Source organism: Nelusetta ayraudi, unplaced genomic scaffold (genome assembly GCF_046127955.1).
Source record: "Nelusetta ayraudi isolate G7.1 ecotype Tasmania unplaced genomic scaffold, CSIRO-AGI_Nayr_v1 ptg000022l, whole genome shotgun sequence".
NCBI classification, from domain to species: domain Eukaryota; kingdom Metazoa; phylum Chordata; class Actinopteri; order Tetraodontiformes; family Monacanthidae; genus Nelusetta; species Nelusetta ayraudi.
The window spans coordinates 312847-324600 of NW_027466072.1; the positions used below are offsets into that span (position 1 = coordinate 312847).

General features: G+C 41.8%; 2 protein-coding genes across 3 annotated transcripts; both read left to right on the forward strand.

The window, feature by feature from the left end:
• The first annotated feature begins 573 nt into the window (after window positions 1–573).
• Window positions 574–3446, forward strand: LOC142889277 (uncharacterized). The gene is made up of 5 exons (XM_076027908.1): window positions 574–919; window positions 1627–1830; window positions 2209–2336; window positions 2664–2854; window positions 2966–3446. Exons 1-5 carry the CDS (start codon window positions 857–859, stop codon window positions 3340–3342), a joined length of 963 nt encoding a protein of 320 aa, XP_075884023.1. The 5' UTR covers window positions 574–856; the 3' UTR covers window positions 3343–3446.
• Window positions 3447–5119: 1673 nt separating this feature from the next.
• Window positions 5120–10966, forward strand: LOC142889280 (leukotriene B4 receptor 1-like). 2 transcript variants are annotated; one of them, XM_076027912.1, is made up of 5 exons: window positions 5120–5296; window positions 7954–8504; window positions 9093–9293; window positions 9412–9452; window positions 10596–10966. In XM_076027912.1, the coding sequence occupies exons 1-5, from the start codon at window positions 5293–5295 to the stop codon at window positions 10837–10839; spliced, it is 1041 nt and encodes a 346-aa protein (XP_075884027.1). In that variant the 5' UTR covers window positions 5120–5292; the 3' UTR covers window positions 10840–10966. The 2 variants fall into 2 exon arrangements, with proteins under 2 accessions (XP_075884027.1, XP_075884028.1); XM_076027913.1 differs by having other exon boundaries at window positions 5121–5300.
• The last annotated feature ends 788 nt before the right edge of the window (window positions 10967–11754 follow it).

Sequence of the window (11754 nt, forward strand, 5' to 3'; positions counted from 1 at the left end):
TATTGTTGCTCTTTGGGCTTCACTTGAGTGACTTCAGTCTGAAGCTGAGACAATTTTTGGCTCAATCATTCTTCCATCACTGAGCTTAGGTTATTCCAGGGCTGGGCAAATTTTTTGACTGGTCGGCTACAATGGGTTGTAAAATGTGACAGAGGGACCTGAGCAGGTGCAGATAGATGGGGTGTTTTGGTGAGCAGCCTCATAGGAGGCAAAAATCTATCATGGGAAATGTAGAAAATGTAGTATTTACGGCTTATTATATTGGATTCAAACACACACACACACACACACACACACACACACACACACACACACACACACACAAACGAATATATCATTATTATTATCAAGGTGGGACTGGCCTCAAGCCTTGGAGTGTAATTTTTGGAACGTATATTAATCATAAAATTATCGCTCGAAGTGAAAGTTTCGTCATAAGTGAATACGTGGAATGACATTTGTCCAAACTCGGGATCCGTCGATTGTACAAATGACGTACCCAGAAAGTAGGCGGAGTTAGACTCTAACCTCGAAGTGACACTACTGCGCATGCTGCACTGTCTGTGATGGTCCGCACAATGCGGAAGTATTTTCTATCCAAGGGAGCGTTAGGGGATGCGAGGGTCTTCTTTTCCTAGGATGAAATAGGGAGAACTACTGCCCGAACTCTTTTGATTGGTCGCTGCAACGTTTGACTAATCTGGCTGATTTCCCATCGAGTGCGCTACATGCGCCACCATCGGAAAACGAATCACCAAATTTAAAATGACGATTAACACCTGCTGAAATATGAAACGAACTTGATGTTTTTTTTTTGTTTTGTTTAGTTGTTTTTTTTTTTGCCAACTTTGTCATCATGCTAAGTTGTCAACGCTGCAAGCGGCCAGGAAGCGGAGACTTTGAAAGTCCACATTTGGAGGTTTGGATGACACTTGTTTGACGTAATATTAATGTTAAATACACTTCAATTGTGATGGCTGGACCTTAGCCTCTGTGCTATCTGCGCTATATGACCCGTGGTGAAAATGCACACCTTCCTTCAGAATCTAATGCGTTTTTCCTTTAGAACTTTTATTTTTTTTGCTACAATATTTTTGGTTGATTTATTGAAGAATTTCTTAGACGTTTACACAGGAAAAGGTACAGTTTCATGATAGTACAGATTCACTGGTAAGGTAAACTAAAATGAATTACCCTAAGAAAGACGAAACGTGTTTCAATTAAGACATTAAAATGTTCCATAAAAAAAATAAAAATAAATATATATGTGTGTGTGTGTGTGTGTGTGTGTGTGTGTGTGTGTATATATGTATATGTATATATATACATATATATATGTATGTGTATATATATGTATGTATGTGTATATATATATGTATGTATGTATATATATATATATATATGTATATATATACATATATATATACATATATATATATATATATATATATATATATATATATATATATATATATATATATTAAAAAAAACACAACAAGAGAGACAGGTATATGTTATGTTTGATATATGGTGGTACATGGGTGCTTCAACTACAATCCAATATTATAACGCATTCGCTAAGTTTTTCTTTCTTTCTTTCTTTCTTTCTTTCTTTCTTTCTTTCAGAAACTGCTTCCTGAGGGCTACGACCACCGAGTGTGCACCTACGAAGACATTGGAGAGGGTCAATTTAAGGCCAAAATTAAATTAAGGATTACCTCTGAAGAGGAGGTACACAAATGGCTGGAAGATTTTCAAACATCCTCCCTGGTGACTTGGAGGAAGTCTAAAACTTATCCACAGCACACTGGATGTCACAATGCGTACAGGGTAAGTTTACCAAAAGCTATTACTGTGCCTACATGTATTTTTTTATGTTGTATGTTGTTGTTCAAGGCAGTGGCCATTCCCAGTTAAATACCCCTGAAAACCACTGAGTCGTATAGGCTGCTATAACACCCAATAAGTACATGAGTTGGCTATTATTAGTGCACTATTATTGCATGCAATCAGGTTATTGAATCAGGTGCACTGAAAATATTGACCCTCCATATTGTTTGCTTCGTTTGATATATGGTGAAAAATACACTTGAGAAGGAAACTGATGAATTTATTGTATTCTCATTAGTGAGAACCATGCAGCAGTGGAAAGACTGACAGCCAATTGCTTTACATGGGCATTAATTGCACGTTTGTTTGTTTGTGTAGGTGGACTTAAGATGTGAGCACAACACCTATCCCAAAACTGTTGCAAAAAAGACCAAAAACACATCCTGTTGTGCCACCATGTACCTGGTCCTGAAACGCAAAATACACAGTAAAAACAGGACGTCGAGGTAAGATAGTACAGTAACATCTGTGATATTCACAAATTGTTCTAGATTCAGTGTGTATTCCAAGGCTCAGTCTAGAATTGCATTACTGTCTAACTGACTAAAGGACAAAAAAAAAAAGAAAAAAAGTCTAGCACACAGACTATGCCAGTAAAGATGCTCTATGTATCTATGCTCTGTGTAGTCTATGCTGGATTGCATTTTCCACAACAGCCCTCAGATTAATCAGCATCTCAACCACCAAACAAGCTTTTTCTGACACTTGGAAAACATTTGTCAACTGTTGACTGATTTGTAATGCATGATATTGATATTATGTTTCTCATGTAGGTCTCTGGACCCTCATATCAAGGATGGCTTCTTATTCAACATCAGTCTCAGACACGAGCACAACCACCCACTGTTTTGCGCTGAGGCTTTGCGGAAGCGAGACGTCTCGTCTGCAACAACTGCTGATGAAGGGGATTCTGAGGAGGGCGTCATGGACGAGGTCCCTCCAACCAGCAGACCTGACGCCTCAGGTTAGTGACAAATGTGCCACTATTTTACAGTGACCATATTATGTTTCTTTTTTTTTAGTTATAATAACCAAAATGATTTGATTAGATTGGTGTTTTGTGTTTTTCCCTAAGGCACATCCGCTGGAGAGGACTTGGAGGCAGGTTGGCAGTGGTTCTGCAGCAGCATAACTAAAAAGCTGAAAGATGACCCCCAAACCTTCACTGCGCCAGTTCGCACCTTTCTGGAAACCTATCGTAAAATGAACGATAGCTCCATCGCATCCGCTCTGCATTTTTTTGGCAAGGTGTCACAGGTCAAAGCCACACAGCCAACAGCGATTGCCGGGAGAAAGTCAGCACTGGGGGAGAGACGTGCTTTGATACCTGGGCCACCCCCAAAGTTCTTAAGAAAAGAACATCAATATTCAAAGGAGAATTGTAAGAAAAGTGCCTCTCATTCCCTGGCTGATTGTGTAGAGGACAACGCATGTCTTGGTGGTCATCACTAGTCCAACCATGGCGGCCCTGTTTGGGGTTCATGTTGAGGCCCAATGTGGAGGAAAATGTTGATTAAAAAGGTTCTAATGTTAATAAACATTTTGTGTTGTGAAAACTGCATTCTTCTGTTGTCGTATTCTGCCATCGTGGCGATGAAGATGATGACGTAGCTCACCTTGCAGATTGCTTATTATGTGGTGTAGTGATGGTGGCAGTCTACATTTCGTTAACCTCAAAGATGCAATGTCGTAGTCTATTAAATCTAGGTCTATACATTGTTACCTACTTCTGCAATGTGCAGATGAATGGATGGCGAAAAGTCAGGTGTCCGGCAGCATACAGTGTGCACCATACACAACCAAGCACTCTTAGTCACCCTACATAATACAAACCACCATAAAGTAGTAAAAAAAAAATAAAAAAAAGTAGATAATTAGTAAATTACTAAATAAATAAGTGAAAAACTGCTACTATCAATACAATAAAATACACATTATACACACACGTGCACACACACACACACACACACACACACACACACACACACACACACACAACTATTTACAGAGTGCAACAGGAAAAAGTACAAATGATTAACAAAGCAGAAATGAAAAGTAAAAACAAACAATAAAAACATTTTAAACTTCACTATACGAAGGGATTTAAAAAGCAGAGTGAAGGAAAGATCTTGAGCTGTGCTTTATGTTGATGTCCACAGACGCTACATATTATTTACAGTAAACTGTTGCCTACAGCGCGGATAGCGTGGATAATCAATATGATTATCCTTCAGCCACCAAAGGTGGCGCACTCGAGGTACAAAAACAAATCTCGTGTATCCAGTTCTTACATTATTATTTTTTTTCTCGAAACAAACAAACAAACAAACAAACTTTATTTGAGTTCTTACAATATCATACACCCACGGCTGGAACTAAGAGCTTTAACTTGCACCGGAAGTGACGTACTCACGCTCAGGGCTCGTTTTGTCTTCGTTTGTTTGACTACACTCTGAACTGAACACAAAGACCGAGGGCGCTATCTAGTGGCAACATTAATACTTTCACCTGCTTTGAGCGCCAAACCCTCTTCAACTCTATCTATCTATCTATCTATCTAGCTAGCTAGCTGCTCAGTAGCATTAAGAAGAGCCTCTTAATGCTACCGTTTCCTGTCTTCTCGCGAGCGTCTGCTGAACACTTGGTGTCATCGCTTGCTGCTGCCATCATGAGGTCATCAAACCATAGGATCCGGACTAGCTTTCCACTCTCCCTTAACTATTGCACACACACACACACACACACACACACACACACACACACACACACACACACACACACAGTTGTCAGCAGTATTCTGACTCAGCACTCCACCACTCTCACTCTCACCCAAAAACAACAACAACAACAACAAAATAATCTGCCAGTTTTCATTTTCAAATCCAGCTTAATAACTCGCTTTTTGAAGAACCTAAACGTACATCAATTACATGTCGTTTGAAAGGTAATGAATGTATAAAACAAGATGAATAATCCCGTGTATGCATTATTGTGATTATTTCAAAGCTCTGAGATGCATTTTTATACCAGCTTCACCACACTGGCTGTGGGGTTTGCATTTCCAGTTTGGGGTAAATGGAGTAAATTACATGTGTTTTGGAACCTAACCCACTGATTAAGTCCACACAGTAGAAATTCCTAACCCGACCTGTGAGAATGTTGACAGATTGCCAGGGGAGAGCTCTGTCAGTTAATGGGGACACACCTTTTCTCCGTTCGTACTCTGCATGTTACAGCAAGCATGACAAATCAATGGCCTGAGTCGAGAGGGAAAGAAGCACCAGGAAAACGTTGGGGGAGAAAGAGTGAAGAAAAACAGAGAGAAATGCTTTGACATTCAGAAGAGGTTTGGATTTCTGAGCTGTTCGGGCCTCTTTCTCTCTCTGTTGGGATTCAACACCAATGAGTCAGTGAGTCTTTCTTTTTTTTTTTTTGATGAGTGAATGTTCAGTTCTGTTAGCAACCGGCTTGTACGACTGTGAATGGATTGCTGCAACAATCAGTATTTTATTTGTGCTGAAAGAGAAACCTTTCGCTAAGGGGGCGGGGGGTTGTGACAGTAAGTGCATTCTGTAGTGCTTACAAAAAGACCAGCAAATCAAATTCCAGTAAAAAAAAAACAACCAAACAAACAAACAAAAAATTTGTACAAATCTCTGCTGTGTTTCTTTACTTAACGGAGACACAGTTGAGATTTAATGTGTTTTGGTGAGTCACACACAACCCTTCTCATGTCAGTCGGGTTTAACCTGTCACTAACTTAGGAGGCAGGTCAGTTTGTAGTGATGGTATCAGGCAAGTGTTCCAAGTACGTTGTGAAACTTGGTTGAAGAGGCAGAACAAACACATTTACCACAAGGGGGGGAAAAAAGAAAAAAGAGACGGATCAAACAGACTTAAAGAGGTCAAAGACGTAAAGGTGTCGGGTTGGTCGTCACAGTCGTGGACGTTGCACAATACGACACAGTTTCACCCGCCGCCGCTGCTTTGATTCCTGTGTTGTGTGGTTTGACCGGCTCTCTGTGCACAGTGGCCTCTCTCCTCTGAGCGCTAAAGAGCGGCCTGCCGTTCCCACAGCACTTGCTTCAAAAAACAAAATGATCGTCACTGCTGCCTGTTTAGTTTCTAGAGCCACTCTCACCCTCAGATCCTTCTTTGACACTTAACTATCGTGGCCATGTAACTCTAACAAGGACATAGAATATTAAAACATGAGATTGCCAATAAAATTCTTTATGGAATATATATGTATATATATATATATATATATATATATGTATATATATATATATATATATATATATATATATATATATATATATATATGTATATATATATATAAATATATACAGATATACAGTACACTCCCTATAGCCTCCATTCCTTTAAAAAAAAAGAATAAAAAAAAAAGTTTCCTCTCAGTGAGGTTTTCTTTCATCCTAAATGAGGTTAGGATTGTGAATATTGAAAGTAATACAATGAGCGAAATATGCTTTCCAAAAGTCACCGTGTCCGAATGAGCATGTTGCTCAACTTTGAGCCCTGATTCATACTTCATGTTTCATACTACACTCTGTGCTGCACGGTAGCCGTCACCCCACACTGCAGGCCACACTTGAAACCAGCAAATGAAACAAATCCGGTGTAATGAAAAAAACAAACAAGCAAAACAAAAAAACAAAACAAAAACACAATACTTGTTTATGTGTGCTAATTATTTCTGTGTTCTTAATGAATGATCAAAGACTTTCAACAAAATGTGGAAAGTTTTGCAGACATGGATACTATGAGGGACTTGTCTCAAGTTTAACAGTTTGAGTCACTTACCCCAACCACCCAACTAAAACACATTTAAATCAGTGTTGTGTGTACACTGATGTGTAAAACAGCAACACTGTCATTCACCTCTATAGTAAGGCTGATTAGTCTGTGTTTGCGTGTTGAAACGAAACTAAATAAACAGTGAGTCATTCTTCACACACAGCAATGCGGTGGCTGTTGCTCACCGCTCATGTCGGGTCTCGTCATTCAGGAATTAGGACTTCCACGTCAAAACTTGCTACACTTGCGCCATACACCCACACTGCACTTCTGAGAACTGCGGCCTGCTGCGGCTCCAGGCCTGTGTTGTCAAACTACGGCTTTAGCCGGAGGTGACGAGTTTCACCCAGTGATGAAGTGAGCTAGCGTCGCGTGGCGTCGCGTCGCTGCCAGTATGGCCAGTTAGTTCAGACTTCCCAGTGGCACGTGGGGCAGCTGACCTGTTACCAACCTGTGCTGGGCCACGACTGACTGCTCGTCACTGTGTTGAGTGTTGAGTGTTGAGTGTCGCTGAAACACCGTGTTCACAGCATCACTGCCGGTCTCTATGAGCGACAGCTGGGCGGGTTGCCACGTCCTGGAACTTGCAGCAGCTCATTCAGAGTTCGTCAGAACAAAAAGGTGATTGGCCAACAGGCAGCGTGTGCGAAATGCAGGGGGGTCTGGGAGTGTCAGATTAACCCACTAGAACCCCTACGAGGTCTCAAAGTTTAAGGGGCTCTCATATTTTTTCAAAAAGCTAAAAAAATTAAAGAATTATCACTAATGGTCAATAAAATGTGTTTAAGATCACCCTTTCTCATATTCAATTATTTTTAATGAATTATTTTTTATTTTTAACGTTCAGAAAAATTTAGATTGGTATTGAGAATGGGGACCCCCGTCATTCAGTTAAGTTATTCCTTGTCTAATTTTTCTTTATTTTATTTTATGAAGCAACGTTTTTTTTTAATGGTTCAAAACAGTTGGCAAAGCAGCAAAATGTTAAAGGAAATGATTACAAGATACCTTGCTGAAAAGAGATGTTGCAGTTCCATTTATGTCGATGCAGACTGGAATGAAAAAAAAGATGCTGGTTCTGATGCTGTTCTGTTTTATTGTGGCTTTTCCTTGATGTGTCCAGTTTTTGGTCCGGTCTCGGTCTCGATACTCTCTCGTCTTGATGATGTCTTGATCTCGGTCTTGACTACGTCTCCACATTTCACTGTGCATAGAAAAGTAATTCCGCTGTTGCTGTTGCAGGTGGAAAAATGTCTCTGGGCAACAATGCATCCTTCACTGGGGAAAACGAGACTATTGTGGAGAACCGAACAGCCACCACGGTGGGCGCCCTCATCCTCTGCATCGTCTTCCTGTTGGGCTTCCCGGGGAACTCCTTCATCGTGTGGAGTGTCCTGGCTCGAGCCCGGAAGCACTCCGTCACCACGCTCCTCATCCTCAACCTGGCCATCGCCGACGGCTCTCTGATGGCCCTCACCCCGTTCTTCATCGCCTACCTCATCTTAAAGCACTGGGTGTTTGGCAACGTGATGTGCAAGGTGCTTTTCTACCTCTGCCTCCTCAACATGTACGCCTCCATCTACATCATCGCCCTGATGAGCGTCTACAGGCTGCTGGCGGTCCTGTGGCCGCAGCGCGTCAGCCGACTGACGGGCAGGAAGACGGTGATGCGGGTGCTGGTTGTGCTCTGGCTGGTGGTGATGGTGGCCTCCATTCCAGCTGTAATGTTCAGGAGAGTGGAGAGAAGGAACAACACTTTGGTGTGTGACTCCTTCCATGATTCCGACAACCATGTAAGTGGCAGAAAAACCTCTTGCGTGTCCTGCGTTAAACAAAAGTTCCCATAATGTGCTAAACTCACTTTCCCAAATGCTTTCCAACAATGACACTGTGCCCGCTGCTGGTCAATTAACGTTGAAATTGGCTCCCTCTACTGTTCAAATGTGTCACTGCACGAATCCCGCGACACCCCTGTGCCAGTCCTCTGAGAGGCTGCTGACACCTCACCAGTATCTAGCGTATTCACATTCTGTACTTAGGTTAAAGTAAGTGAAGTACATGTACTTCATGACTTGCCACCTCTACTGGCATTTATTTTGCTTGTCATCTTTAATTAATATTTTTTTGGGGGGAAATTTGCATAATCACAGCAACAAAAAGTGGTGCAAAAAGAAAGGAACTATGACATTGATTAAAAAGAAATAAAGAAATAAAAAGAAATATTTTCAGAGCAAGAAGGAAAAACAGGATATTGACATGTAATGAACAGTTGGATTATGGACAGTTATCTCAATAATGGTGACATAGTAAGACCTGTATTTTCAAACTGTGCAGACTGTCAAAACCAAAGCCCTGTCCACCATGTTTGTCCCTCTCCCCAGGCCGTAGTGCAGTACACCCTGGAGATCGTGTTGGGCTTCGTGATTCCTTACGGGGTGGTCGTCGTCAGCTACATTTGCATCTTGCAGCGCATCCGAAGGACCAAGTTTGGCCGCCGCATCCGCAGCGAGAAGCTCATCCTGGCCATTGTGTTGACATTCTGCATCTTCTGGCTGCCTTACCACATCGTCAACATGGTGCAAGTATGTCACACACACCCACACCCACACACACACACACACACACACACACACACACATCCTGTTTTCAAAAGAACAAGCAGAGATCCGTTCATCTCACCAAACTTTGTCCTGCTCCCAGGTCACGTGGGCTCTGTGCTCAGAGGGCCAGCTCAAAGAAACGTAAGTCTCCATTTGAAATGATGACTCACCATTGTCACTTCTCACAATAGCAGAAGGAGAGCGATTTTGACCGCATCTCTGTTTTGAAACCAACCACGATGGTTGATACGATCAGTTTGTGTGCGCTAGTTTATTTATTTTTTAATTCTGAGAAGAATTTGTTGTGTTTTTCTTCTTCCATCATTCCATCAAAGTCAAACTAAGCTAAGCTGAGTCTCGTCCAGGCTTGGGCCACAGTAGGTTCTGAAATGTGACAGAGGGGCCTGGAGTAGCAGCAGTTGGATGGAGTGTTTTGGTGAGCCAATTCATAGGAGGAAAAAAAAATATATACACTGCCAGTCAAAAGTTTGGTCACATCCTTCTGATTTGATGGTTTTTCTGTCAATTTCATGACTCTTTACATTGGAGGTTGTCACTCAAGGCATCAAAACTATGAATGAACACATATGGAATATGTATTAAAGGAAAAAAGTGTGAAATAACTCAAACAAGTTTTATATTTTAGATGATCGAGAATAGCCACCCTTCATATCAAATATATGTCACATAACATATTGAGGCATTTAACTTTTCTTTTTCTTTTGCCACTTGAACCCACATATCTTGCTCATATATTTGATGTCTTCAGTGTGACTCTACAGTGGAGAAAGTAGTCAAGATAAAGAAGAAACAAGAGTGTCCAAACCTTTGACTGGTAGTGAATATCAATGGAATATGTAGAAAACACGATGTTGCTTTAATGTCAATTGAAAATGAACAAAAGCAAAGTTACGACTAAGTCAGCGTCTTTGAAGCCCCACCAGGGTGTTTAGCTCTTTATTGAAATGACTCTGAAAACACTGAATAAATGGATGAAATACAGATATTTAATGTTCAATTACTTCATATCAATATCATTTCTTCAAGTTGGGCGGGCCGGATTAAAATGCTTAACGGGCTGCATATGGCCCCCGGGCCGTAGTTTGCCCATGCCTGGTATAGTCCCAAGCCTACAGCTATAATTGTTCCTTTGAAATAAGTCACCAACCATGAAGTGGAAGAGCGTGGTGTTTCAGCTGGCAGTGGGCAACTATTGGCTCCCTGGCGTGCAGCTGGCTTCACTTCTGCCTTGTGTGTGATTTTCTGCACCATCCCTCCCACCAGGCTGGGCAAAATATGGCAGCGGAGCCGCGCCGTCACCTCCTCCATCGCCTTCATGAGCAGCTGTGCCAACCCAGTGCTCTACTTCTTCGCCGGAAAGTCCTACATCCGGCGAGAGGGGCTGGCCTTCATGGCCCGCCTGTTCGAGGCCACCGGGCTGGACTCTGCCAACAGGAAAAGTCGGCAGAACAGCCAGAACAGCCGGGACAAGGAGAAGGAGGCGGAAAACGTCATGCTCAAGGAGTGAAGGAGTGAAGGAGTGAAGGAGTGAGTGTCCGGCGTCCGTGACGTGCTCACGTTGAGTCAAAAGGATGGGAAGCTGGAAAAGGACCAGAGGGACAGCAGCAAATCAGAGGCCCATCTCGGTTCGCTGGTGGGGGGGGGGGGGGGGGGGGGTTGAACCAGTGGATGTCTAAAGACCACCACCACCACGGTTTCAGCTGCACCGAGTGAACTGCCGAGCTGCCAGTGTGACACGAGGAGCAACGGCTCAAAGAGTGAGAAACCACTCAGGACGCTTCACAGCACTCAGCCAACCAAAGGTCGTGGTTCATGTATGTGTGTCTATACACACACACACACACACACACACACACACACACACACACACACGTATATATATATATATATATATATATATATATATATATATATATATATATACGTGTGTGTGTGTGTGTGTGTGTGTGTGTATAGACACACACACACACACACACACACATGTATATATATATATATGTATATATATATGTATATACATACATATATATATACATATATATATATACATACCTGTGTATAGACATATATACATATATATGTAGATATATTTGTTAATTGTTAATAACAATAAACAATATGCAAGGATGCAGTGATGTCATTTCTGTATTTTGTTCTTTGTACATTTCACAACACCGACTTACTGTCACGTTTCTATTATTTCGCCATCTTGATGTTCCGGCACTGTTTTTTTTTGTTTTTCCTCTTCCGTCTGGCTTGCTTGTCCTTTGCCGTCTGGCGGACTCCACGTGAAGGCAGCGTCAAACTCAAGGTGGACGAATCTAGCACTTCATGTATTCCTTTGTTTTGTGGTCTCCTGCTAAATGTCACCCCAAGCTGTTTGACTTTGCCCAGTGTTCATGCTTTGCATGCCTCCAACGCT